This window comes from Theobroma cacao, chromosome 1, assembly GCF_053813885.1.
Source record: "Theobroma cacao isolate CCN51 chromosome 1, ASM5381388v1, whole genome shotgun sequence".
Taxonomy (NCBI): Eukaryota; Viridiplantae; Streptophyta; class Magnoliopsida; order Malvales; family Malvaceae; genus Theobroma; species Theobroma cacao.
In genome coordinates, this window is record NC_142639.1 from 1,220,976 (window position 1) to 1,246,798 (window position 25,823).

Here is a 25,823-nt window from a genome sequence, read left to right on the forward strand (position 1 = left end):
GGGGCCATGGCCCCCCCAAACCAGAGGGACGCTCCGCCCCTAGGCCTATCGATATGGCCAACTAAGATTCAAGCAATGCATATTAACCGGTGCAATGTATCAAGTACATCGCTGACGAGGTTAGATGATGACTTTTAGATTAAAAAAATTGGAAAACTGCGGTCAGACTGTGCCTGCATGACGTTCCTTGCCCTGGAAACAAGTTAGATACGTTAACTTCCCAGTGATCGATTCTTTTTTAAATAATTTCAGGAGTCGTCTATGGGCGCCTTGGTCTATTTTCAAAGTTTCTAGTTTTGACTTCTTTCAGACACACCAACTACCTAATCGATTGTTTCATTGTAGCAGTTCAACTTAACTGGTCGCCATTGATCACCACACGGCTGCTCCATCCTTTCCCCCTGAGATTGAAAAGAAACGGACGGGACCATGAATGACGTGACTCACCAAAGGATCAAAACAAACGGGATATGGCTGCATATAGCAGAGCAAGGGACAGGACCGCTGGTTCTATTGCTTCATGGATTCCCAGACATATGGTATTCATGGCGCCACCAGATTACTTTCTTGGCTAACCATGGGTACCATGTAGTTGCTCCTGATTTGAGAGGCTACGGAGACTCGGATTCCCCACTCAGCCCCAGCTCCTACACTTTTATGCACCTCGTTGGGGACATCATTGGCCTGCTTGATCATTTTGGGGAACAACAGGTATTTCCACTTTCGTTAAAGACATGGGCGTGTACATGTTTTCCGATTGGTGTTGTGTAAAAAGGTTTTTCTCTGACTGTTTCGAGTTATTATTTATGGCAAGGCTTTTGTAGTTGGACATGACTGGGGAGCTGTTATTGCTTGGCATTTATGCCTGTTTAGGCCTGAGAGAGTCAAGGGATTGATCAATATATCTGTGCCATACTTTGATAGAAACCCGAAAGCCAAATATGCTGATGCCTTGATTAGAACATATGGAGATGGGTTTTACATCTCCCAATTCCAGGTAACTTTTCTATCTAATTCAGTCAAGACATGCTTGTTTTTAAGGTTGCTATACTAATCACTGCTTTGGGGAGGATTTCCTTAGGAACCAGGAAGAGCAGAGAGGGCATTTGCCAGGCATGATTATTTGACAGTGATGAAGAAGTTCTTGTTGATGACACAGACTGATAATCTGATAGCTCCGCCCGGCGTGGAGATTATTGATTATCTGCAGACACCATCATGGATACCACCATGGATTACTGAAGAGGAACTCCAGGTTTATGCAGACAAGTTTCAAGAATCTGGCTTCACGGGTGGTTTTAACTACTACCGTGCTATGAACTGGTGAGTTTCGGCCTTCTATGAATGTTGATGAGTTCATATCTATGAATGTTCTTCCTCACAGAACTAATGTTCAAATTGGTAACAGGAATTGGGAGCTTACTGCACCTTGGCAAGGATCGAAAATCCTGGTTCCAGTCAAATTCCTAGTAGGTGATAAAGACCTGGGGTTTGAAAACGCTGGTGTAAGAGAATACGTACAGGGTGATACCTTCAGGAGCCTTGTTCCCAACCTGGAAGTTGTTATTCTAGATGGTCATCATTTTCTCCAGCAAGAAAAACACCAAGAAGTTTCCCAGGAAATTCTTTCGTTTCTTCGCAAATTTCCTGCAGAGTAGCAGACTTCTCTGGGTTTTCATTATGATCGCCATTCCTCTTAAGTCTTTACTCTTTACTAAGAAAAGAAGGCATTCATGACTAGTTTTGATTTATTATTTTCCTCTGTACACTTGTCTTGTATGGTTATGGACTAGAAAGGTACCTGCAATTACCACAATTAAATCGGAAAAGTTAATTTCAGCATGGAGAAACCTCTATGAGCACATCCTTGTTCATGAAACTTTCTTGACATTGAAAAAGGTTTAGAAAACTATTGATGACGTGTGGACACGATTAATACATAAAATACAAAAAACTTAAATCCAAATTTATGTCCAAAATTACTACATCTAATCTAATTAGAATGAATTTGAATAAGATAATCAACTTTCATAGTACAGGCGAGGTGGAAGGAAAAGACAGGATTGCCCATCCTTCCCACCTCCAAATAGCAATCTCAATTTCTAGAAGACGACTGCACAAAGTCAATGAGAGTACAGAGTGTAAGGACAAAGGAAACAGAGCAGTTTATGCGTTTGGCTTGTTTGAAAAGGTCTATGAAAATCACCAAAAACCAATTTATTACTATGTTTCTGAGAAATTCCGTGTACTGTTCTTCTGGGAAGTTTCTGTTGAAGATATGCGGGACCTAAGGTGGAAATTGCATGGTTGGAAATGGCAGCTGGCAGGGAAACTTCATGTGATACCAATCTGTTAAGTTAGGACTTCTACTTCTGAAGAGGGAAGCAGCTCTTTGCAAAGGAAAAACCATAAACAGAAACAAGAGAAAGAGAGGGGAGAAGGAGACAGAGATGGCAGAGTTTGCTGTTTCCCTAGTTGTGGAAAAGCTTACGAACCTACTGGCAATGCAAGCAGCATACCTGGACGGGGTGAGCCAAAAGATTGTGCAACTGAGAAACGAGTTGAGGTGGATGCAAAGTTTTCTCAAGGATGCAGACATGAAGCAAGAAGAGGATGAATTGATGCAACAATGGGTGTCTGATGTTAGAGATGTGGCCTACGACACAGAGGAAGTTATAGAAACATATGTTTCCAGGGCGGCATCTCAGAAACCATTTGATTTAGTCACCAAACCGTTTTACCACTACAAGGTGGGGAGGAAGATTGAAAGTATTCGATCCAGGATACGGGAAATAACTGGCAGACGAGAAACTTATGGTGGTCTGGGGAACGGTAGAAGTGGACGAGAGGGAGCCGCTGCAAATGACAGGTTGAGATGGTGGAGACAACCATCATCCCATGTAGAGGAGGATGACATTATTGAACTAGTGGAAGACACAAAAGCGTTGCTTACAAAACTGACTAGCATGGAGTCAAGGCGCCGTGTGGTTTCCATTGTGGGTATGGGAGGTTTAGGCAAAACAACTCTTGCAAAGAGATTGTACAACCACAATGATGTTAAGAACCATTTTGATTGTAGAGCATGGATTTATGTATCCAAAGAGTACAGAAGAAAAGAGATCTTACAAGGAATCATTACAGATGTAAATGCAGTTAACAGAGATGAGATGGAAGTTTTGGAAAAGCTGAAAGAGGAAGTGTTGCTGAAGAAGCTGCATGAATTCCTGGAGGAGAGGAGGTATTTAGTTGTTCTTGATGACGTGTGGAGTATGGAGGTCTGGGATTGTCTAGAAAATGCATTCCCTAGTGGGAAAACTGGAAGCAAAGTGATGGTCACCACCAGGAACAAGGAGGTTGCTCTACATGCAGATGGAGGGGGCATTCCCCATGAACCAAGGATTTTAACAGAGGATGAAAGTTTAAAATTGTTCTGCCAGAAAGCATTTCATGGGATGAAAAGTCTTCCCCCTGAATTAGAGAAGCTTGGTAGGGATATGGTAGTGAGATGTGGTGGTTTGCCTCTGGCAGTGGTTGTGCTTGGAGGATTGCTCTCTCGGAAGATCAAGTCAACAGAGGAATGGCACCGCGTTCTTCGTAACATCACCTGGCACTTAACCAAAGGCCAAGACCGGATAGCTGCCATTTTAGCACTTAGCTACAGTGATCTACCCTCCCACTTAAAGTCATGCTTTCTCTATCTGGGACTATTCCCGGAGGATGTCTCTGTCCAGACGAGAAAACTGATCCATCTTTGGGTAGCAGAAGGATTTTTACCACAAGAAGGTGAAGAATCAGCTGAAGGCGTCGCTGAGAAATGCTTAACTGAGCTGATCGACCGGTGCATGATTCAGGTGGGAAGGTTAAGTTCACTTGGCAGAGTCAAAACAGTCCGTATCCATGATCTTCTGAGAGACCTCGCCATCTCTCAGGGAAGGAAGGAAATTTTCCTTGAAATTCATCACGGGAACAAGGCAGAGTCAACAGAATCTATCTCTACTAAATCCCGAAGGCATGCTATCCATTCTCGCCATGACCGGTATGCTTTCCTTAAACACTTTGCTCCTCATTTGCGCTCCCTTCTGTTCTTTAACCGAGAGTATAATGTGGATGTGGCAAGGAAGATAATGAAAGTTGGTTACAGGTCTGAGAAGAAGCTTAATGTCATTTACAAGAATTTTAAACTGCTCAGGGTCCTGGATTTGGAAGGTGTTCGTGTAGTCAGTCTACCTGACACAATAGGAAGCTTAATTCAACTACGGTATCTAGGATTGAGAAAGACTAATTTAGAAGAGGAGCTTCCTCTATCTATAGGAAACTTGCAGAATCTACAAACATTAGATTTGAGGTATAGTTGTTTTCTTAAGAGGATACCTAATGTCATCTGGAAACTGGTGCATCTGAGACATTTGCTCCTTTATACTCCATTTGATTCCCCAGACAGTTGGCATTTGAAGATGGACACCTTATGCAATCTCCAGAGCCTACCATATATAGAGGCTGGAAGCTGGATAGATGATGGTGGCTTAGCTAACATGACTAATCTTCGACAACTGGGCATTGATGGGTTGTCAAGAGAACAGGTTACTTCAGTCATTTCTACCATGGAAAAATTGCAGGACCTTCAATCTTTGTCTCTGTTGCTTGTGTCTGAACTGGAGATGTTTCCAACACTCATAGGACTTTCTTACTGTGAGCATCTTCAGAAGCTGTGTTTCTATGGAAAGATGGAGAAGCTACCTGACCCACAAGAATTCCCACCCAGCTTGATTAAGCTAACCCTTTACAACTCCCAACTGCAGAGAGATTCAATTACCAAATTGGAAAGACTACCGAACCTTGAAATGCTTGTTTTGGGTGAAGGGTCATACAATTTGAGAGACATGACCTTCTCCTCAGAAAGTTTTCCCAAACTGGAGATCCTACGACTGCACCTTCTGAAAGAATTGGAAGAGTGGACAGTGGAAGAAAGAGCAATGCCAAAGCTCAAGCATTTGGTGATAAATCGTTGTGAGAAATTAAAAAGGATTCCAGATGGACTGAAGCTGGCAACCTCCCTCAAAGAACTAGAAATTGTTGGAATGCCAGTTGAGTTTGAATACAGACTCAGAACTAAAGACTTCTTGGAGTTCAAACACACACCATCAATCAAGTCTACCACAGACATGTTGGCAATTGGTAAACTAATCTGTCAGGATGTTTATTTAAAAGAGCACTTGCATTAAGCATGAATTAAACCTTACTTTCTACATCTGCATCTCGGTTTGCAGGCCTTGGCAGTCACCAGAATGCTGGTTGGCCAGAAGCACAATTCAGTTGACTGAACAAAGCTTCAAAATGATGGTACAGATTGTATTCATTCTATCGGTTTCTTCTGCCATTGCACAGATAGCTTGGACATGTCTACCTGTTAGGCAAGTACATAGTATTAACTTTCTTGGACAGCTTGTTTGTGAACGAGGATATAAGTTGTTTGTCAGTAAATAAACCTTATTTCTTAAATTAGAAACTTAAGACCGCAATAATTTCTTTTCCTTCTGGATGTAAGATACCATGAACAATATGATGAAGGCTCAATGATTTCTCTCTGCCAACTAATGCTCATATAAGAATAGAGGTGAATGGTTTCTGCCTAATCTTATAATGTGAGAGAGCTTGAACTGGTAGACTACCCAAGATCTTAGAAAGCTTGGTTCAGTCTACTAACAGCATTAACTCCTATATGTTATATTGCCTCCAAAACGCTGGCATCATGTTTTCTTTTTCCACCCAATCTACTAACAACTTCATTATTTCATCCATAGATAATCAGATCCTCAATGCAAAATAAATAAGAAGAAAACAGAAATGGGATAATCTTCACATAGTACAATGAGACTCACATGAATGGCATACTTTTCCTTCTACTTATCAATCTCATGTACATCATTGTTAACGGTGAGCAATAGAAACCTGTTAAGGAAACTAAGGACAGAACAAATGTCTTTTTCAATCATTCCTTCCCATCCGTCTTAACAATTTGAGTACATTCTCAAAAACAATAAATGTTATTGAAGAAGCAGGAACATTTTTCAGAAGGTTTGGTGTGATGCCCTTGTAAAATCCATGCAAACCCTCAAACCTGCAGGTCCTCAGAAGCAAATATGATCAACAAACAGAAGAAGGAAATACCAATTAAGAACATTCACGGTGTTTAATACAGATTAAACTTTATTCCTCAGCAATAAGATTAATAAATTTGGGTTTGAATATGGTCTCACCGTGCTGTTTCCTTCACAACATGCCAACTACTCATATATCTTGGAATTCCCTCATTACTAGGTCGTTGCTGCAAAAATTAGAGATAATTCCAACAGTGAGTTGCAGATTATCTCAATTGAACTTCACAAGCTGTCCAATTTAATCATCAAATGTTTTAAGGAAATATCCCTGCAGCCTCATGACAGCTTTGTTTAATCCTACTTAAAGAATTTTGTCAAGTCAATGTACTGATTAATGAAAGATAGATTTTAATTTTTCCATTACCTGTGATCGAGTTCGAATAACCTGAAAAAACAAATTTCCCACCCTCATAAGGCAACATGACCAGCCAGCTGACAGAAGATAAATATATATAAAGACTTCACACTGATTATAAGGATGCATACCTGAAATGGATATGTAAGTAGAATGGCAGCAATTTTAGAGGACCCCCCCAGCACTGCATAATCAAATGAATTCTGTACAAAATGCTAGGATTGTTAGAAATCATTTCCATTATAGCCTCCTACATGGTCAAACCATAAGGAGACTGAAAAAGGTCTTGATAGTGTCATGTTCAAACTGTCAAAGTTAGTATGAGGGTTATATACCAACAAATTACTGCAAACAGAAACTGCAGTTACATACCAACAAATTACTGTCACTTTCAGACTTCCTTTTTCTCTCTTTATAATCAACCATTATCCTTCGAAGTTCCTCATATGTTGTGAACTGAATAGCTCCATGAGAAACCTGCTGAAGTCAAAACAAGCCCAGTGAATTGCAGAAGTATGGGGAATATGAAAAACTACACTACTCCTTAAACAACTTGGTACTATTTAGCTCCGAGATATTCTAATGTTGGAAAACCCATATAGTAATGTAAAAAGCAGGAACAGAAATAAGAACAAAACAGGAAGCAAACTACCATCAACAGACCAGGACCAAGTCCTTTAAAGAGTGCAGTCCACCCTTCCTCCCTTAGTATGGTTCTTAAGGCATCTGAAATTGTTGAGACATAAAAGAATATTGAGGGACTAGCAACAAAAGAAATGAACATTAAATACACTCGACAATCATTTTGTATGATCGGAATTCCAACTGAAAAGAATAAAGGCACAGAAGGTATTAATCTTGAAATATATAACCAGCTCTTGATAATCTTATCATTTTCCAAAGGGGCTAAATTCTAAACCATAATTTTGAATATCAAATCTATTGAGTAGAGTTGGATTTCTATAATATATCAGTCAGCACAAGAAATCTGCATATAAAAACGTGAATCTTCCAAAAAACAACAAGCAACTTTACTGCAGGAGATTGATGTTGAACCTAATTGCTAGCTAATACTTGGGAGTCAGAGTAAATATGACTCACTAGGGATATGGACATCTCAGAGCAGATTACTAGCAAATTAACATAAGATGCAGAGCAGACCATAAATGCCAGAATAAGGTCGACTTTGATGAAGAGGAGTCTGAAGTTGCATTCTTGTTTTTATAAGCCAAATAGGATTTGTGCACAATGAAACCTACAAAGACCACAAGATTGAAAATGTTAACAAAATACAAACTGCAACCTATCTTTGTTGACATTGATTAGAGACCAATCCAACCTAGTATCAGGGGTAAGAAGATGAGTATATGACTACTTTAAACCTTGACAGATCAATTATTTAACTGCACCAACATCTAAAAAGGTGAAACTTCAATGAACAATTCTAAAAGCACATGTATTGCCATGCTATTGACAGTTAGAATGTTAGACCACTGTACATGCCATGATAATTAAAAACAGATCCTAATAGATTTTAAGCTTTAATTCTCAGTAAATTTTACTGATAAAAGAATCGTTTTCTTTCTGATATCAGTTGTGCGTTTTATGAGCCTTCCGTTTTTCCTCCAAGTGATATTATTAGAAGTTCATAAACTGACCAAAGCTCCAGCTTCTGCAGCAGAAGCAAGATGAAGAGCAGGGCTCAGCTTCTCCTCTCTGTTTTTAGAGTACCTTTGTTTAGCTCTGCCATAGCTACAAATAGCATAAAAAATTGAAATTAATTGATTGGCATCAAACAGTTTTCAACAAATCAGAACATACTAGCTCTTTTTTCCCCCATTGCATATAAAAAGTAGTGTATTCACATCTAAAAGTATCATCAAATGTATAGTTCTGATGGAGTTAGTAATTCAAATATATAATAAAATAAAGTAGTAGTGGCACTTACAAGAAAAAATATAAACCCCATGAAACAGTGGACCCCAACACTGCAGGAAAGAAGCCTGAATAAAGCCCTTTCAAACCCTGCATGACAAACTCATTAAATTGTAATAAGAACTTTGAAAGGAGAAATTCTTAACGCCAATGAAAGTGAGAAAGACATTAAATTAACATGAAGAGGAGAGAAAAAGAAGCACCTAAGCCTAATTACAGTACAGATATAATTACATGATTTGGAGTTTATATGACCAATTCAGTAGCTTGAAACTGCAAATACTTAAGCATTACACCTAGACAAGCTAAACTAACAAGATTTTTGGTAAGGACCGAGTCGAATAAACTTCATGAAGAAGAAAAAAGGACCCCCAAAAATAAAAGAAGGGTGGAAAATGTGCGAACCTCTAAGCGAGTAATGGTAAAAATGGCGTGGGCGGTGTTCTTGTAAGTCGGGTAATTGGTGGCTCGACCATCGTTAACTATTCAAAACTCGATCAGATCAGCACCCAAAAGCTAGACACTTATATATATATATATATATATATATATATATATATATATATATATATATTTAGAGAGAGAGAGAGAGAGATGGAAGAAGACGACGACCTTGGAATCTCGTACGTACGATGTCCAGAGGGTACATCGCGGCGACAGTGGCGAAACCCGCCACCGCACCAGCGGTTGCGTTTTCCCATTGCCACTGTGATTGTGACATTCTTTGACAAGCCGCTAGAGAAGCAGCAGCAGAAACAGGCTCGGAACCTCAACCGCCGATCGCATCTCACGCCGCCGTTATTTCTGGTTCATTTATTTGGGCTCCAACTTGTTTGCTGCAATTTAATACAACGTCGTTGGCTGTCCCTTTCAGGAAGACCACGGCCCAACTTATTGGGTTCACGGACCCATCATCCATAGTCATGCTTCGAAGTTGACTTACCCAATATCTTAACCAGAAAAGCGATTATATAAGAACTATACATTACCTAACATCACATGACATTCGATGCATCAAATATAAATTCTCTCCAATTTATTTATCTGTTCTTGTCAACTAAGACATTAACTTTGGTTGCTAAAAATGCCCAAAACCAACACGTTAGACAAGAAGGAACATCCCAAATAAGCCTTCAAAGAACCAAGGAAATCTTCTTTTTACTTTTGAGAAAGAACCAAGGACACTATCCAAGTATTATTTGCTGTTACAAACCAGGTTGCTATTGTGCCTGTTCATTAATATGCTTCCAGGATGTTGAACACGTTAGAAGTGAATTGCACACATGAAGATGTTTATTCTTCCCCTATATGTTATGATCTGTTAGTATGTGGTTGAAATAGAACATAAATCACTATCCACTTATACACTTCAGCAATAGAGTGAGACAACTCCATTCTCACATGATTTTCTTTCTCTCTTTTTTTTTTTCACATTATTTGAGGAGAACCTTTGCTCCAGGGTACAAGCTTGCTCATAGCAGTAAAGAATAACTGAAATCCTTCAAGGAACTATTGAAAGGATTGTTTATAAAATCAATCGGTCGTCAAAATTCAATTCTACAACAGTTGGTTTAGAATCATCAAGAAATTACAATGATGATTGATGAAAATGAAAACATTAATATGAACTCAGCTGCACTGCAAATCAATTTCGCAAAGACTGTTTTGCTTTAGGAGGAATCCCTAAATTGATCTCCTTCACCGACAGTAATCCTGGCATTATACACCAATATCAGTTACCCTGCATTTTCACAAATTATTTGCAAATGCCTTGCACTTCTTCTTTGTCCCATTTTTCTTCGTGAAAGTCTGGCAAAGTTAAAAAACCAATTATAATTAGTTACTGCATAACATAATTCTACCAACATAGTAGAGCAGTGGCAACTTTTCATTGTAACAATATTCCCCATAGTTCAACTAAATACTCATGACTTCTGTTAATAATCACCTCTTTCCTCTTTTTCCCATGGTTGTCTTGACCATGTTCTAACCAATGCCTAATGGCCTAACAGAGTCCATGGCACAGTTCTGGTTCAGTTCATGGTTTCTTAAACCATCACCAACCTCTGGTTCATGTACATATACTCTAGTATGTTTCTTCAATTGCTTGAGTGGATTATGTTGCCCCCATCATTTAGAGATACATTGTTCATTTACTAGTCATCATCATTACAAATGTTAGGCTGTCAATACAGTACCAAATGCAATCTCTAACCCTTATCTCTTTCCCCTATCTCCCACTCTCTCGCCAATGTACTCTATGGTTCTAAAATAAGAGACCCTCACCCAAGAAATTATGATCAGAAACTTGTAATCTGCATTTTACATTTCATTAACTAAATCTTATGTCAGTGCAACTAGAACTAACTTTCTTGGTTTCTAATTATCGCGATACATAAATAACATGAACAATAGCAAAAGTGAACAGCTAACTGCAAAATCTCTGTACCCAAGTACATCATTGATCTGTTCAGCAGGCAATATAAAATTTCTAAACAATAAGCAATACGTAGAATTATTCCTCTCTCTCCAGTCCAAAGTCTCCCAAAGTTCTTGAATAATACTATCCATTGCTGCCCTTCATAATGATAAACCTCTTACATTGCTGTTTTGCTAATATTCCCAAAGAATCTAGAGCATAAACCAGACTAACGGAAGGAACTATTTTGAAGAACTTATAAACTTCTTCTCTTCAATCATAGCTTTCTAAACTACTATGCAAAGCTCAGACTTTAATAAATTCATCAAATTATTATGAACACAAAACTTAAACAAATCAACCAAATTTCCCGTACCTCACTCCATGGAGACTTTAGCTCCAACCTCCTTCATCTTCTGAATAATCTTCTCAGCTTCCTCTTTAGTAACCCCTTTCTTCAACAAAGTGGGCGCCTTTTCCACCAAATCTTTAGCTTCTTTCAACCCCAAATCCGTAAACCCTCTAACTTCCTTAATCACCTTAATCTTAGCCGCCGCATCGAACCCTTCAAGTTTCACATCAAAAACCATCTTTTCCTCCTTCTTCTCTTCCCCTTTCCCGGGCCCACCAGCCCCACCTTTCCCGGCACCTCTCATGGCCCCAGCAAATCCCATCCCGGGCATCATCACTGCCATTATTGGCATCTCTTTAACATCCAGTTTTTGGCGGAGGACTTCGGTTAAGTCCATGACTTCGAGCAGAGTCAACCCGGAGAGTTCATCGACGATTGCGGCGACTTTGCCGGAAGGAGCTTGTTTGGTGGATTCTTGTGATGGGGTGGTGTAATTTCGTGAGAAAGTATGGTTAACTTTGTTTAAAGATTGGCTGGAAGAGGAAATGTTTGGATTTTGATGAAGAGTTTTCTGGATTCGAGTTAAATGAGAAGAAAACAAACGTAAATTTCTCATTTTCCTTTCTTCCTTTGTGTTTCAATTTTCGATTAAGGTGCCTTTTGTTTCAGTTCAGTGAGGCCATGGAATTGCAAGGAAGCTATGAAGATTGCAGAGGGTTTAGGCATAAGCCCTAGTGGTAAAAACGGGTCGAAAAGGTCCTTTTTGGGCCTGAAGTCCAGCCCAAACTATTGACTTTAAGGAGTTCCTAGTTCATTGCTTTCGATTTCAAGCTCCAGTTCTAGCTTTCGAGATAGTTGTTACATCATGCCAACAAGCGCTTTTCTATTAGGAACTCTGTCTCAAGTTGTATAAGCAGAGGTTAAAACAGATGGGGTTGCCATTTTGATTGCCAAGAAATAGCTCAAACTACAAAAAAACACTCTGTTAATAATTTGCTTGTCTTCTGTATTGCAGATGTAATGAACTCTAGAGCATTTCACTAACCCAAGCATAGGGCTGTGCCAATCGTTATGACTTCTATCCGGTGGCCCCCGTTGTGAGCAGGTGGAAGTCAGGGCCGTCAACATGAAGATGCATCATCTCCATATCCAGCTATCCTTTGGTTCTTTGTTTAGAGAAATTTTTTGCACTTGGGTATCTGATTAGATAGGAAAAGGTAATTCGATTCCTTCAAAGGTGACTTTGGGAGTCTCCTGATCCCTTACATACGTATAAGATGACTTGGGTGCTTAGTTGAGAAGCCATAGAACACAGCTTGAGGTGATGTTAGGCTGGTAATGTCAAATGGTAAACTGGGCGGCCTTTAGGTATCTTGGTTCTTATAGCGGAGCTTCATTATTGCACGGTATTGTAACAAAAGCAATCTACAATGAGGTGTTGGATCGGACGAGGCAAAAGTTCACTGTTTCGAAAGTGGATGAACTCTCCATGGCAAGGGAGAGCAACCCTGTTGCAACCTGTTTCCTCTGCTTTTTGCCAAGGTATTTGATGCAAACGGAAACGGTTTAAGCAGCCCAATTCATTGTGACAAGTTCTACAAGTCCTTGATATGGGATAGCACGGTGGAGAAAGAAAAGAAGATCCCTGTGGTCCAGGTAGCAGCAACTACAAGATACAATTACCATGTGACTGGTTGGATCAGTATTTGGGATACAAGGAAGGCAATCTAGCTTCCTTTTTGCTAAGTTGGTGTTGAGATTATATGGAAGCTGTTGCGGAAAGCAATCGATTTCCACCCAAATGGAAATTTTATTTTGGTTGTTGTGTGAACTCAATGCTAAGGAATAGGAGGCTATACCATGCGTAATGTGAAAAGCAATCATTGGCCCATCTCCATATCCAGATTGATTACTATTATAATTTTCAATAGAACTCATGCCAGGCATGTATTTTTTTCTTTACACAATTCTGAATCAATACAAGTCGAAACAATACCACTAGTTGGTATAATAAATTTGCACAAATGAACTTCTTTTTCTTTCAAAAGGAGGAAGGAGAAATAACATAGAACAGGAGACAGATCCAAACTTTTTATTCATCAAATTGTTCACTTCTAACGGCTATTAATAAGCATTAACCTTCCTGCAATTCTTTCTGACCTCACCCCTATAACCTGTCAGTGGTGAGATATTTCCCATCTTAATCATGGACTTGGCAAATTGCTGAAAGAAGAGTTCCTGGTTGTAAGCGTATTTCTTCACCAACTCCCTTGATACAGCACTCTTAGTAAACAGAACTTGGTCAGAGTTCAGCAGGCCCTTGTAAGCCAATAAGTTCTTGAAGTAGCTGTTATCGAACTTTATTGGGCTCACGAAATCTAAGAAAAACAGGTTCTGATCTCCACCTGATCTTGGACAGTTGGTGCGCAATTGAGCAGCATATGATTGGTCAAGTGTGTAGTCTGGTTGTCCATTGCCTGATTGGTTGTAAAGTCTCTGCCTGAAGCTGGTGCATCGGGCATTTCCAATGGTGTGGCTCCCTGCAAGAAAAAAAGCGGGGAACTTGGTCATGCTGAGAACATATGAACTTGTGCTACTTTCTTCAGGTTTCTAGCAAAACGCATTCAGTAATGTTATGTCGAGTAATTGGTTTACCAGAAAGTGCCACAAGATCAACAATGTTCAGGCCTTGTCGCTCGAACTTGGTTAGAATTGTTTGAAATGTGTTGTTTGGAGCAGGAATATTATTGTTAGAGCCACTCAAGCTTGCACCTGTGGAATCCCTCCTCCCGAGAGGGACTTCCCAGTTAGGTCCACCAGTCTGCAAATCCAAAAGATGGTTATGGCAATTTTGGACTATAGATAAGAGGCTAATAGCAATTAAAAAGTTAAGAGACAAGGCTATAACCAAAGGCAGCACTTACCAGAACAGTAGAATCTCTAGCAGCCAGGGCCATAATATCAGCACATGATACCGTATGAGGACACGCTTTCTCCAGTGCAGCTTTGATCTCATCTATGACTTCAAATCCTCTAGCCGAGTCCCGGTTAGGATTCGACCTCTTTTCGCTAATTATGGTCCTGCTGCTGTCTAACAAAATTGATGCATCGCAGCCCTGTGACAACAGCAAGATTTTAAGAGTATTCATTACTTTGTGATACACTCAAACTATTCTGAAAATAACTATATGTCAAATCATTAATTAGCAGCATCAAGTGAACAGTAAGTGGGGGGTTGAGTGCTTTGGCATGTAGAAAACCTTGACAAAGCAGTCATGGAAGTGTAGCCTGAGCAGTGAAGCAGCCATACGGGCCTCCCTTGCAACAGCTTTGGCTACAATGTACTTTACAATCTCTTGAGCTTTTGGACATGAGTGATCGTAAAACTGAGGGTAGAGGTATCCTCCCGCAATAGTCTTGCCACAGAGACAAAGGGGAGCAATGGCTAGAAGAGAAAAAACTATGATAAAGCCCACAGAATGACCCATTGTTCCTTAGCTAGCCCCCTCCTTGTTTTTGTCTTCTCACTTTCTAGACCAAAACCAACACAGAATTTTCAAAACATGCTATGATGCTAGCTCCAAGGGTGATGGGTATTTATAAAGGATACTTGGTTGAATGGTCGTCAACGATATGACATAGGAAGGGCAAGGGGAGAACAAAAAGGTGGAGTGAGTAGGCAACTAGCTTTGCATCAATCAGGAGCAGGAAAGAAATGGAAAAGGTTGGAGTAGGTAGCAATATGCCAATATCTGCATGCAAGTGCCGACCAATTGCCATAAAATTTAGTTGTAAGAAAATACATATAAAAGATTTAAGTTAATTATTATTAATAATTTAAATTTAAATTTAAATTTTTGAATGTTAAGTCTAAAAAATAACTTAAAACTTAAACTTTTGAAGATCACATAATTTAGATTCACAAAATTACTAATTTGAAAAGTTTTTGATTTCGAATCAATTAACTCTTAAGATAATATATGTAAAAAAGATTTAATCTCATGATTTTTTACATTATCTCTCGTTAGTTTTGAATATTCCACCATCAATCAAGACAAATTAGCACTTCTTATCAACTGTTAATGGAATGAATTCTGTTTTACACAAAACGAAGAAAACCAATTCAAGATCATGCGTTTCATTTTCCATCTCTTTGCCTAAACTCATTACAAGCCAAAGATTGGTATATACATGAATAATGATAACGCGATGGGATAATCGGCTTTTGATTACCGAAACAAAAAACCCAGTAGTTTATGTTAATACTCAAACTAATTATCAGCTAATCATCATATGCTTGACCCTGGTCAACCTGAAACTGTTTTAAATTTGTGCTGATTCCTGCCGTTGAGGACAAAATTTTGATAGGGAACAGGCTCACCTGCTCCGTTGACAAAAACCGAAAACTTCCCGTTGGCGTAGGTCCCTCTAAGTCATTGCCATCTTTTAAGTACTTTTGATGGCCATTAATGCATGTAAGTAACCCATAGCTTAGCAGAGAAGCAAAAAATTATCTTCAAACAACTAGCTAGAAAGAGGTAAAGAGTACATGCTTCGATGTTTGTGATTGAAACTCTTAAGATCACCTCCCTCAGTACTCTAAATCACCCCATGGAAATGAGAGACCTACTACCCATGTAAGTTGATCTATTAACAGAAAGCCCTGCTGGAAAAGGTTTAGCACTCTCCTTTACCTTTTTGGTTAAGTTGCAACTACCTAAGAAAAAAATTGTTCTTGAAAGAATTAATCATATATTACAAGTAATTGCGAAAATATGATTGATTCAGCTTAATTTTTATGAAAAATGCTCTATTAAAATCTAAATGAAAATAATATTAGGTGACATGAAGCAAATGTTTTTTGTATAAACCCTTTGTTCCATTTCGAATCACTCTAATTCGAGAATAGGCATTAATGCAAACTTTTCTTTTATCTTTTCCTAGTAAATGGATAAAGACATGCACGAGAGGTTTACACGTTATTTATGGATTGTTTGACTTTAAACTAACCTTAGATCAGATTGGCAAGAAACAGATATTTGATATTTCCATCTATTTGTCTGATTTATATGTTGGGATTTGGACACAACTAAGCTTAACCTGGAGAAAAGAATATTAGGTTAATCACATGAGTACATAAAAATAAAGTTGTAGGATTTTCAACATCGTTATACAATGATAATATATCAAATATAAACTCGTAAAGTAAAAAGAAGCTTTGGGTATGGAGATAATTGGGTTAATATCGCTAATCCAATAAGATGATAAAGTTTCTGTTAGGGTAGCCTTGAAAGGGAAGTATTCTCTTTAAAGCAAAGCCATCTTCTTTCTCCTCTTTTGATTATAGTCTTTAACCTAAGATAATATAAAAAAGCATATCCTGATTCCTAAGCTTTTTCTCCTTTTTATTTTTTAATAGTCATTGCAACATTTGGCCCATTTGACATTATGATTAACGTAATCCTTTTTAACATATCATGCTGATCGTACACGTGGCAATGTCGACAACAGTCGGTGATTGATTGCCTATACCACTTCCATGCATCCCTGGAAATAGTAAGAGTGGATTAGTATGATAAAATTGAAACAATGAAACTCTTTGCTCAATCAGAACCATAGCATTGAATATGCTCTGCTTTGAAGTTCACCCTGCAAGTCAGTAGCTTGAATAACTTCTGTCAGAATAAATTGGTAAATGGAAGAGGGGGGAAATGGTAGTGCATTCTATGAGTTTGGAGGATTTCTAAATACTATGTCATGAAATATTACGATGAGTTATGTTTACACCAAAAATAAGGAAACAGAAGGTTGCGTATCTTGACAATACCTCGCATCAATACGTGTGTGATTCGGCAGAAGAAAATTCACATTTTGTAAGGGAAGGACTGCAAAATTTAAATTGAGCCATATTTTCTTTCGCTCGTTGTCCATTTTCCTTGAGCAGTAGCAGCTGGGCGCTCCCAGGAGACTTCACTGGCAAAGGCAGCATTAAGGTCCTCTGCTCGTGAGTAGCCTTGGCCTGCTCCACTCACCTGTCAGAGGCTCTTTGCACATTAATGGGCAGAAATTATACAGAGAACTACTATATTTGCTATCAGGAATGTATTAGAGTCCTCTGAAACAGCTATTACTTGCATGAAAAGAAGCTCACGAATTCAAATAACATTGTTCGCCACAAAAAATTTCATAAACTTACAGTCTCTAAACAGGCAGAAAGGATTGTCATGCCTGGCAGTGCATCAATCCCCCGCTGCATCCAAGATTCCAAGTAGATATAAATAGGTGCTTGCAAGCATAAATTTTTGTAAACTATCACAAAATACTAAAACATAGAGTCTAAGCAGCCCACCTGGCGTTCCACTCGTGTCTTGTAAATAAAACCTCCACAGCAAAACAGAGTTGATGAAACCATGAATCTGCCCAAGACCAATTCCATTTTATTAGAACAAATCAGTTAATATAGAAATAAGGGAGTTGGGAGTATATCATAGGCATAACTCTCACAAACAGAAAATTTCAGAACCAACAGAAGAGATTGATTTTTTGTCTATCTGTAGTAACAGACACTGATGCCCTAGAAAAGGCACACTCCGGGCCATAAGCATGGTATAGGGTAATGAGACAATTAATCTGTTGGTGAAAGCTGGTGGCATAAACTGTGCAAAACACAGGATCCCGTACAGAAGATATTTCAATCACGTCATTTTGCATAGCAGAACACATGTGAGACAAAAGAAGAAATTATTGGAGGTTTCCATACATGCAAGAAATTATTCCAAATATTGCCCACCCTCTCATAGCATATCCTTCCTGATTTTGTGTGTATTCTGCAAATTTTGGAGAAAGTAAAAAAAAAACATTAAAGTAGCTGATGGCGAGTTCTATTGCATATGCATCACTATTACCAGAAAGCTACTTCAATAGATTCCAGAAAAATCACTGTTGATAAAACCTCCATTGAACAAAACAGAATCAGGAGCCTACCACATGTTTTTGTTAGAACAAACTCTATTGGCTCATAACCATCCACAGGGATAGTGATGTTAACTTCATATGGGGTATTATGGGCCTTCACGCCTGAAGAAAAAAATGGGGGAAAGAATTATACAATGGAAATTCAACAGATTATTATTGAAAAAAAAAATCATACTGCTGAAGGTAATGGTGTATATACATCTCCAATCTACAAGCAAAGTTGAGGGTGATAAAGTTGTAGGTAGCTTCCCAGTTGCCGCTGTCCCTGATAACTTCACCTCCAGCCCATTTTCTGGAAAGACCTGAGAAGGACCCAATGCAAAGAATGATAAGATAATAAGCATATTCATTCAATAATCACAGTTTTCTACCCGTTGAACTGACAGGAAAATGTACCTTGACAATAGGTTTTTGCACTAGGTTGGAATGAGATGAGATAGCAGTCAGATAAAGGGCAACATGAGGCTGTTCAGTGCTGAAGCTGTTCACCGAAACTTTTCAACTCAGATTATTCATAAGATGTTGATTGCAAATAATTAAACTAAATAAATCAAATTAATTCACTATGAGAGAATGGAGATAGCAACTCATAATGGAGATCTATACCTAAAATCATGGTGAGGTTTTTCAAAACCCAACTGAGTCATACCATTGTAAACCTTCAAATCAATAAAATAGAACTTTTTTAATCATATAGTTTCGGCATATAAATATATGTAGACCAGTTAAATGATGCAAATTCTTACAATTTCCCATGATCGTGGATGAAATCCAACAGTGAAGCCCTCAAATACACGTGGACCTGGTTTCTCACATGGAATGGCCAGTTCAACAATGGCTCTGAAAAAAATAGAAACAACAAAAATTTAGATATATGTTGTAAAACGGATTTCAATCAATTTTTTTGAAGAAGTTAGGCACAAACTTTCTAGTAAAACAATTAGTCTTGTGGTTTGGCAATAGCAATAACAGTCTCTAAGTTATAATATAAAATTTCACTCTACACTGCACCTAACTTGAAAACAAATGTTTAGAGAATAGGAATGAAAAAGAGAAAGAAAGAAAGAAGTCATAATACTGCTTAAAATACCTGCAAGTGGATTCATAAGTGACATTGCATATGCATCCATGTTGACCTGAGATTAACACCACAGATAATGACAAAAGTGTTAAGGGGTGATACAAAACAAGAGCAGCATTGGCAGTTAAGATTTCAAGGCAAAAGAGGGATGGATCCATAACAGAATGATCCAAATTAATATATCTTTTCCTAATAATCGGCAATTGGTATGGACACAAAAAATGAAGAGGGAATGAAATGAAAATGATTTAGAGAATGGGAAGGGCAAAGAAACTAGGATAGTTTTTTTAATTTTACTTAATTGGCTCAAGCACTCAGACTTCATGTCTGGAATGCCATTTATTCACACAGCCAGTCCTTAATAAAGGATATGTGGTAGCTGCATCAAATTGAGAGTTAATTGTCACCACCAAACTCAAATTACCTCCTAAGCATGTTAATGCTTAAGCACTATACGAAAATAGTTAGCAGCAATTAACCAGTATGAGCTGAGGAAAACATTATTGGATAGAGAGGGAGGATGGTCATTTTAACCCATATAGAGTGAAAGAAAATGCATCGCATGAGAAATAACTTAACAAACAATAATATAGGACTTTACTTTGTTACAAGCTTTCCATAGAATATGCTAATACTAATTATCATTTCATTCAGCTTCACAAATCTCTCTTTGTCATTTTTGCTCAAAGTAAGCGTCGAAAGGGTTTAAGACACCATATGAACTTATAAATTCTCAAACAATCAGTGATGGGTGATATAACCTCCTAGTATATACAACAAAAAGCTCTTGAAGACTTGACATGAAGAGTTCACACACCTTTACATTGCCCATTTAAACAATTTCCACATATAATATTTACCTGAAATACAATCAAAGAGATTCATTAACACATATGCAAATGCCATGAGGAATTTGAATGTTCAAATTCACATAATTAATGACTTCACAAAAAATGATAACTTCTAAGAACAGTCATGTCAAGTAATTCCCAAAAATTTTGAGAAAGAAACAGTAGCCAATAGACCAACCTGTGCAGTACGTCCCAATTTGTCAAAGGTGTGCTCACACTTCAGCAGGTCACCATTGTAAAACCCCTATACATGCAGAGAAATTAGATTTAAAGGGTTTTATGTATCAATGAATCAATATTACAGTGTCAAAACTTAAACAGAGGTGTTGACATGATGCAACACATTGCATTAAGCAGGCAAACAAAATGCAATCTTGGGAATAAGAGCATGAGTTGCCAAGTGACTAGAGGTAAAAGAAGAGAACTCAGAAAACGAGCTTCTCATATAAATTTATCTCTTTTTACACCACCAATAACAACCAAAAAGTGCCTAGGCTAACAATACAGCAATCATTCATTCCTATTGCATCAAAGGAAGCAAGGAAAGGTTCAGCATACCCTTATGTTTTTATAGTTATTACTTCACAAACAAGCAGTTGAAAACCAAACAGACTTACTTGAACAAGGTCAACATGCCCTGAAGCAGCAACAAAGTGGTTAACATTATCGAATCGACCAAAATCTACATATCCCTGCATAATTATGAGCATTACACATATTGTGAAATATACTCAACAAGCTTGCTGTTATGGTAAGTGAAGCTACTGGAGGAGCAGAAAAATAGCCCCAACTTTTAAAATGATTTCTCGGTTATCATAATCTACATATCCCTGCATAATTATGAGCATTACACATATTGTGAAATATACTCAACAAGCTTGCTGTTATGGTAAGCAAAGCTACTGAAGGAGCAGAAAAAATAGCCCCAACTTTTAAAATGATTTCTCAGTTATCATCAAAACACAAAGGAAAGGAACAGCAGATTTTTGAACAATGAAAGTGCAAATCAGTACTTTCAGCCAATTAAAAACATTTTAAAACATTGCCTTATCCAAGGTTGTCCTCATAAATGAATAACATATAAACACATTGATTTAGTACTTAAGAACATGCAGTAATGGACTACCGATTGTGATCTACTCTCCACATCTTTGCAAAAGCGGACGACAAAGTCAGCGTCCTGCATCAAGAAAAATGCAAATATGTAATACGCTCTTGACATAAATATTTATAAACAGTAAATAAAACAATGTCACCAAGGGGAATTAGAGACTTTCGACATTGGAAACCACGCAAGGATGTTACCTCTCCCTCATACATATAAGAATCTCCGACCCAACCACTCTAATCAACAGCTTAAGAGAAAACAATCTTGCTCGATATCAAAGCTCCCAGGTCATCCAACTGGAAATTTAAACTAGAAATGCTCATTTTACAACCAACCAATGATTCAGACATCTATTTGAAATTTACAACAACAACAAAAGAAAAAAAGTAACAAAGGATACGAAATCCAATAGATGGCTAGAATTATCAAGCGCGTAGCAATTGGATGTCGGAACAGCAACTGAGGCAACGGTAAGTGCTTGTGAAAGAACAGCTACAAAGAAAACAGATTCATTTGCATTAAACAGTTTAAAATAGTTAACAACTACTTCATAACAGAATCAAACAGGAAAACATACCTGCCAGTGCCACTGCTATGAACATGAAACCAACATTTAAACAACAATTTACACTCGGCATTTCTTCGAGCATTCAAGCAAGCATGTCCTGCGAGAATCAAGCTAACTTCAGCTTAAGTTATATTACCAACAATGATTTTAAAACCTGGCGAAGTTGAAGTAAGATTCTTCGGAGCAAATGAATAACTGAGATCTGAAAACAATCTAATTAGAAAAAAAAAAGTAAACAAATTCACGGAAATTCAAAATAAAAATTCTATTTACTATTTTCTGATTAATCCGGATTTTGATGTTCTGACGTTCTTTAAAAAGAAAACAATAATTCAAGATGAAAAGCAGAGAAAATGCCGAAGTAACTTCGCCGGATTGTCGATGCTGCGTATTCAACGAGGCAGGGGAAAAGGAATCTAAACTACAATAAAACGGTGTGTTTTGAGCAGAAAGAGAAAATGATAAAGAAAAGAAAGAGAGGAAGGAAAGGGGTGCTGAAGTTTCAAGCCGATTAGATTCGGCTTAGATTTGTTCTCTCTTGACCCAATTAGTTTAAACTTAAAAGTTCAAGAAATAAAGAGATAATTAAAAATAAAATAAAATATAAATCATTCTAAAATAATAAAATAAAATAAAATATAAAATTTTGATGAATTCATTTGTATTTTAAAAGTTAAAAAAGCACAATTGATCTTTTATAATATAAAAATTTGTAAATAAAATTGTAACATTGAAAAAATTTTAAAAAATAGAAATATTTTAAAATAATTATCTTTAGTTTATCTATCTAATTTATATATAACATTTTTAATATATAAATCTTCATCAGAGCTCGACACATGATGTTATTATTTTTAAATTTTTAAAAAATATTTTTGAGTTTTCAATTGATGGGTGATCAAGTATTTAGTTATTTACAAAGAACATTTTTTACTTTTTTTTTATAATATTGGGAACATTGTTGCCTTTTTTCTTTAAATGGGAGGGTAATGTCGGATTTTTTTTTTTTCTTCTCTTTCTCTTTGTTTTTTATTTTCTTTTTGTTTTCCTCCCCATGCCCTACTTGGCCGGTCTGCCTTCTCTTTGTTACCACTTTGAACACATTCTCTCACCAATTAGGCACTACTCACCAACTTGGCCGGTATGAAAATTATTTAAATTGTAAATTAGTATAATTTGTTTTTTTATTTTACACATACACATATTATTTTTAACATAAATAATTTGTCATTTTACCATGTACAAACAAATTCATTATTACATTTCTTTAAACAATCTAATAACAATTGTAATACACAAAATTGTTAACGTCAATAAATAATTCTTGCTAAAATTAAATATATATATTTGAATTTTTTATAAATATAATCTTAAAAAATATGAATAGACACTCTTTTAATATTTGTCTAAAATTTAAAAAAAAAAACTAAAAGAAAACTGAGAGGAAAAATCGAAAAATGAAATTAAGCTAAGTCGAGTGACAAACACGTGACCAAATTTCAAATCCCCTTCCCCAAACCAAAAACTAGAGTCAAAATTAGGGTTCCAAATTTCAATGGATCGAGAAATGGACAGAGAAATCTGCGGTTGGATTATCGAATTCCTTGTTCGTGAATCAACCGACGAAATGTTGGTGAAGAAACTCATCCAAATATTCCCGCCTTTGAACGGAAGGCCTTGCGTGAAGAAAACGCTGCTTCTCCACTCAATCAGAACCGAAATCCTAGCCGGCAACGTTTCCGAGAGGATACTTGATCATTTGGAGAGGATCGAGCGCATTGACCGCAGCCAAAGGCTCAGAATCCCGGACTCCATGAGGCAAGCTTACTGCGCTGTCGCACTTGAATGTACCGCCAAGTACTTGCCTGGAAGCTGTGATCGGAATGGCAAGTATTTGGATGCGGTGAAGAGAATATGGAGAAGCAGGATTGAAAATCTGGAAAAATCAAAGGCATCCAAGTTGGTTTCCGAGCGACTGAGAAGCCGTCGACGTCAAGTGGAGGCTGCCGTGAAGGATGAGGAGTTGGCCAACGTGTTAATTACAATTAATACGCTAAATGACGCGATGCTCACCCTTAGGATCTATCTACGCGAAGCGTTGGCCTTAATGGGTCCGTCATTCCTTAAAAGCCAATGTGACTCAATCCTTGAAAGAGAAAATGGGTCCATTTCTGGATAAGTGTAGGAGGAATTCACTTGCCGGAGAACGAAAAAAAAAAGGGTACGCTTTGGCTATTTCTTTATCCTTATTCCTAATTCTTCAATGTGGCTGATGGCATATAGAACCCAAGTAACGAAAACTGCTTCTGAATTCTGATGCTATTATCTATTAAGAGGAATGTAAAAAACCAATCATGTCGATCTGTTATCTTTGGTTAAAATCTCTCAGGATGAAGAAATAAAATGCATGAGGAATTTAGGTCTCATATCCAGTATTATGATATAGAGAGCCAATACAAACTTAGATTTTCCATAATTACATTCAAATTCTTATACTGTTAGGTTCATAATGAGTGGTGAATATGAAATATTTCAAGGCAAGAGTGAATTAAATCCATCCCCTCATACTCTTGCAACTACGCAGATCGATTGAATATTTCTAATTGTTGCAAATTAAAACATAGGTATCTTAAGCCAGTCTCTGCCGTAAGCCCTTCTATGCCTTCCCTGCAGTTGAAGCTCCTCCAGTTGGAGTCATAAAAGTGGAAAAGTGGAGAAGAGGTTTGCATCGTCACCGTCCTTTTCCACAGAAGGATCTTCTTGACGACAACTAAAAAATTTAGTATCTTTCTGAGTGGAAAACGGATTGGTTTTGTTCCTCTGTGCATCTCTGTGGTGGCTCCGTTACAAAGGGGCAACTCTGATTGGATGAAACATTTAGGAATTCTTTCGATCTTTTTGTCAATAGATCTCTTCTTGTTCCTCAATGTTTGGAGAAGGCAGCATTGTATCATCCTTAGTTCTCTTGTTATTACTATTATTATTTGTATAATCTATTTTTTTGAATTTGGAGGAAGATGATTCGAATTCTATTCTTTATACCTTAGAGATCATGCATCAATTAATAAATCAAATATTATGTGTTATTATTTATATTTTTTAATTAAATTTAATATTTAATATTTTTAATTTTTAAAAAAATATAAAGTAAAAATTCATTATATTTAAATATTATTTTAATAATTTTATTTAATGCATTATTTAAGTTAGATTCAAAGTGAGACAATTCATTAAATTATGTAATACTTATAAAGATTAATGTGGTTGATATGGCATGATATTCAAAGGCTAAATTAATTACTAAATATACTATTTGTTGTTTCTCAATTTTTTTAGATGATTATCTACTTTTATATTGTACCCAATTAAGCTTTTAAGAGTATTATTTTTGTTTAATTAAACTCCTATTTCACATAATGTCATTATTTTTTTTTTGCCACATTAGTGTTTACCTATCATATGATATAAAAAGTTTTGTCGTTGTTGATGTGGCATGTTATGTATATGTCGATTTAGCTTGAATTTTTCATATAATTTATCACATGAATTCTTATTTGATAAATATAACAACAATCACAATAATATTCATCCGTTTTTTTTATTTTCATATAAAATAAGGGTTTAATTAAATAAAAATAGTGTTTTAAAGGCTCATTTAGGTTAAAAAAAATTACAAATTTATTTAAAGAATTTGAAAAACTACGAAGATTTTTTTATAATATTTAAACCAAATTCAAACATTACAAGTATCAAAAGGATTTTATATAACACTTTAAAAAACAACAACACTAATATTACATTCAAATAACAACAAATAAACATTGATATTCTATTTCTCAACTAACATGTAATTACAACTTCCATATACCATCAAATAAAATAAATAGTTATTATAAAAAATAGTATATTTAATTACTCATATAAGGAAACCAAACTAAAACACTACTAAAATATATTGAGTTTGTTTACATAATTTAGGTATAATACTTAAAAAAAAATCTTGAACTACTTAAGAAAATTT

The 25,823-nt window shown here is 36.9% G+C and overlaps 7 protein-coding genes across 13 annotated transcripts; 3 read left to right on the plus strand and 4 right to left on the minus strand.

Moving 5' to 3' along the window:
• Positions 1-241: 241 nt before the first annotated feature.
• On the plus strand, positions 242-1,842 carry LOC18610847 (alpha/beta-Hydrolases superfamily protein). Its single transcript, XM_088802923.1, has 4 exons — positions 242-711; positions 815-997; positions 1,082-1,323; positions 1,409-1,842. The coding sequence occupies exons 1-4, from the start codon at positions 430-432 to the stop codon at positions 1,656-1,658; spliced, it is 957 nt and encodes a 318-aa protein (XP_088659049.1). The 5' UTR covers positions 242-429; the 3' UTR covers positions 1,659-1,842.
• Positions 1,843-2,109: 267 nt separating this feature from the next.
• On the plus strand, positions 2,110-5,633 carry LOC18610848 (putative disease resistance protein At1g50180). The gene is made up of 2 exons (XM_007046747.3): positions 2,110-5,175; positions 5,268-5,633. The coding sequence occupies exons 1-2, from the start codon at positions 2,451-2,453 to the stop codon at positions 5,315-5,317; spliced, it is 2,775 nt and encodes a 924-aa protein (XP_007046809.3). The 5' UTR covers positions 2,110-2,450; the 3' UTR covers positions 5,318-5,633.
• Positions 5,634-5,845: 212 nt separating this feature from the next.
• Positions 5,846-9,728, minus strand: FOLT1 (folate transporter 1). Of its 2 annotated transcripts, none has more exons than XM_007046748.3 (11): positions 9,061-9,728; positions 8,854-8,930; positions 8,462-8,538; positions 8,172-8,265; positions 7,675-7,768; positions 7,166-7,239; positions 6,886-6,990; positions 6,645-6,716; positions 6,523-6,543; positions 6,258-6,325; positions 5,846-6,118 (listed from the first exon to the last, which is right to left on the minus strand). In XM_007046748.3, the coding sequence occupies exons 1-11, from the start codon at positions 9,167-9,169 to the stop codon at positions 5,986-5,988; spliced, it is 924 nt and encodes a 307-aa protein (XP_007046810.3). In that variant the 5' UTR covers positions 9,170-9,728; the 3' UTR covers positions 5,846-5,985. The 2 variants fall into 2 exon arrangements, with proteins under 2 accessions (XP_007046810.3, XP_007046811.3); XM_007046749.3 differs by having other exon boundaries at positions 6,886-6,993; positions 9,061-9,727.
• Positions 9,729-9,936: 208 nt separating this feature from the next.
• On the minus strand, positions 9,937-11,976 carry LOC18610850 (Ribosomal protein L12 family protein). Its single transcript, XM_007046751.3, has 2 exons — positions 11,244-11,976; positions 9,937-10,257 (listed from the first exon to the last, which is right to left on the minus strand). Exon 1 carries the CDS (start codon positions 11,833-11,835, stop codon positions 11,245-11,247), a length of 591 nt encoding a protein of 196 aa, XP_007046813.2. The 5' UTR covers positions 11,836-11,976; the 3' UTR covers positions 9,937-10,257; position 11,244.
• Positions 11,977-13,140: 1,164 nt separating this feature from the next.
• LOC18610851 (Peroxidase superfamily protein) lies at positions 13,141-14,889 on the minus strand. The gene is made up of 4 exons (XM_007046752.3): positions 14,480-14,889; positions 14,144-14,335; positions 13,875-14,040; positions 13,141-13,759 (listed from the first exon to the last, which is right to left on the minus strand). The coding sequence occupies exons 1-4, from the start codon at positions 14,705-14,707 to the stop codon at positions 13,344-13,346; spliced, it is 1,002 nt and encodes a 333-aa protein (XP_007046814.3). The 5' UTR covers positions 14,708-14,889; the 3' UTR covers positions 13,141-13,343.
• A 1,425-nt stretch (positions 14,890-16,314) lies between these two features.
• Positions 16,315-22,333, minus strand: LOC18610852 (G-protein coupled receptor). 5 transcript variants are annotated; one of them, XR_016024205.1, is made up of 19 exons: positions 22,076-22,333; positions 21,812-21,899; positions 21,635-21,726; positions 21,432-21,470; positions 21,253-21,306; positions 20,744-20,818; positions 20,305-20,370; positions 20,093-20,135; positions 19,285-19,330; positions 18,941-19,034; positions 18,801-18,853; positions 18,591-18,675; positions 18,394-18,496; positions 18,204-18,296; positions 17,980-18,046; positions 17,569-17,635; positions 17,416-17,469; positions 17,047-17,251; positions 16,315-16,766 (listed from the first exon to the last, which is right to left on the minus strand). XR_016024205.1 is itself a non-coding variant. In XM_088803013.1 (18 exons), exons 2-18 carry the CDS (start codon positions 21,882-21,884, stop codon positions 17,114-17,116), a joined length of 1,242 nt encoding a protein of 413 aa, XP_088659139.1. In that variant the 5' UTR covers positions 21,885-22,004; positions 22,076-22,333; the 3' UTR covers positions 16,684-17,113. The 5 variants fall into 5 exon arrangements, 1 of the variants encoding a protein (XP_088659139.1); XR_016024207.1 differs by having other exon boundaries at positions 21,812-21,956; XR_016024206.1 differs by having other exon boundaries at positions 21,812-21,997.
• A 913-nt stretch (positions 22,334-23,246) lies between these two features.
• Positions 23,247-24,814, plus strand: LOC18610853 (uncharacterized). 2 transcript variants are annotated; one of them, XM_018114964.2, is made up of 2 exons: positions 23,247-24,023; positions 24,427-24,814. In XM_018114964.2, the coding sequence occupies exon 1, from the start codon at positions 23,358-23,360 to the stop codon at positions 23,979-23,981; it is 624 nt and encodes a 207-aa protein (XP_017970453.2). In that variant the 5' UTR covers positions 23,247-23,357; the 3' UTR covers positions 23,982-24,023; positions 24,427-24,814. The 2 variants fall into 2 exon arrangements, with proteins under 2 accessions (XP_017970453.2, XP_088660261.1); XM_088804135.1 differs by having other exon boundaries at positions 24,476-24,814.
• The last annotated feature ends 1,009 nt before the right edge of the window (positions 24,815-25,823 follow it).

What these genes read in the sequence shown, in the direction of transcription:
- FOLT1 (XM_007046749.3), bottom strand. Translation starts at nt 9,169, where the DNA reads ATGTCACAATCACAGTGGCAATGGGAAAACGCAACCGCTGGTGCGGTG. An exon ending in TTACCATTACTCGCTTAGAG is followed by an intron (nt 8,539 to 8,853) that starts GTTCGCACATTT and finishes TTTGTCATGCAG; the next exon opens with GGTTTGAAAGGGCTTTATTC. An exon ending in TTGGTCCTGGTCTGTTGATG is followed by an intron (nt 6,994 to 7,165) that starts GTAGTTTGCTTC and finishes TTTTGACTTCAG; the next exon opens with CAGGTTTCTCATGGAGCTAT.
- LOC18610853 (XM_018114964.2), top strand. Translation starts at nt 23,358, where the DNA reads ATGGATCGAGAAATGGACAGAGAAATCTGCGGTTGGATTATCGAATTC.
- LOC18610850 (XM_007046751.3), bottom strand. Translation starts at nt 11,835, where the DNA reads ATGAGAAATTTACGTTTGTTTTCTTCTCATTTAACTCGAATCCAGAAA.
- LOC18610848 (XM_007046747.3), top strand. Translation starts at nt 2,451, where the DNA reads ATGGCAGAGTTTGCTGTTTCCCTAGTTGTGGAAAAGCTTACGAACCTA. An exon ending in CACAGACATGTTGGCAATTG is followed by an intron (nt 5,176 to 5,267) that starts GTAAACTAATCT and finishes CTCGGTTTGCAG; the next exon opens with GCCTTGGCAGTCACCAGAAT.
- LOC18610847 (XM_088802923.1), top strand. Translation starts at nt 430, where the DNA reads ATGAATGACGTGACTCACCAAAGGATCAAAACAAACGGGATATGGCTG. An exon ending in TTTACATCTCCCAATTCCAG is followed by an intron (nt 998 to 1,081) that starts GTAACTTTTCTA and finishes GGATTTCCTTAG; the next exon opens with GAACCAGGAAGAGCAGAGAG. An exon ending in TACTACCGTGCTATGAACTG is followed by an intron (nt 1,324 to 1,408) that starts GTGAGTTTCGGC and finishes AATTGGTAACAG; the next exon opens with GAATTGGGAGCTTACTGCAC.
- LOC18610852 (XM_088803013.1), bottom strand. Translation starts at nt 21,884, where the DNA reads ATGCTCGAAGAAATGCCGAGTGTAAATTGTTGTTTAAATGTTGGTTTC. An exon ending in CTTATATGTATGAGGGAGAG is followed by an intron (nt 21,307 to 21,431) that starts GTAACATCCTTG and finishes TTCTTGATGCAG; the next exon opens with GACGCTGACTTTGTCGTCCG. An exon ending in ACTTATGAATCCACTTGCAG is followed by an intron (nt 19,035 to 19,284) that starts GTATTTTAAGCA and finishes TATTTTTTTCAG; the next exon opens with AGCCATTGTTGAACTGGCCA.
- LOC18610851 (XM_007046752.3), bottom strand. Translation starts at nt 14,707, where the DNA reads ATGGGTCATTCTGTGGGCTTTATCATAGTTTTTTCTCTTCTAGCCATT. An exon ending in TCCATGACTGCTTTGTCAAG is followed by an intron (nt 14,336 to 14,479) that starts GTTTTCTACATG and finishes CTGTTGTCACAG; the next exon opens with GGCTGCGATGCATCAATTTT. An exon ending in TGATCTTGTGGCACTTTCTG is followed by an intron (nt 13,760 to 13,874) that starts GTAAACCAATTA and finishes TTTTTCTTGCAG; the next exon opens with GGAGCCACACCATTGGAAAT.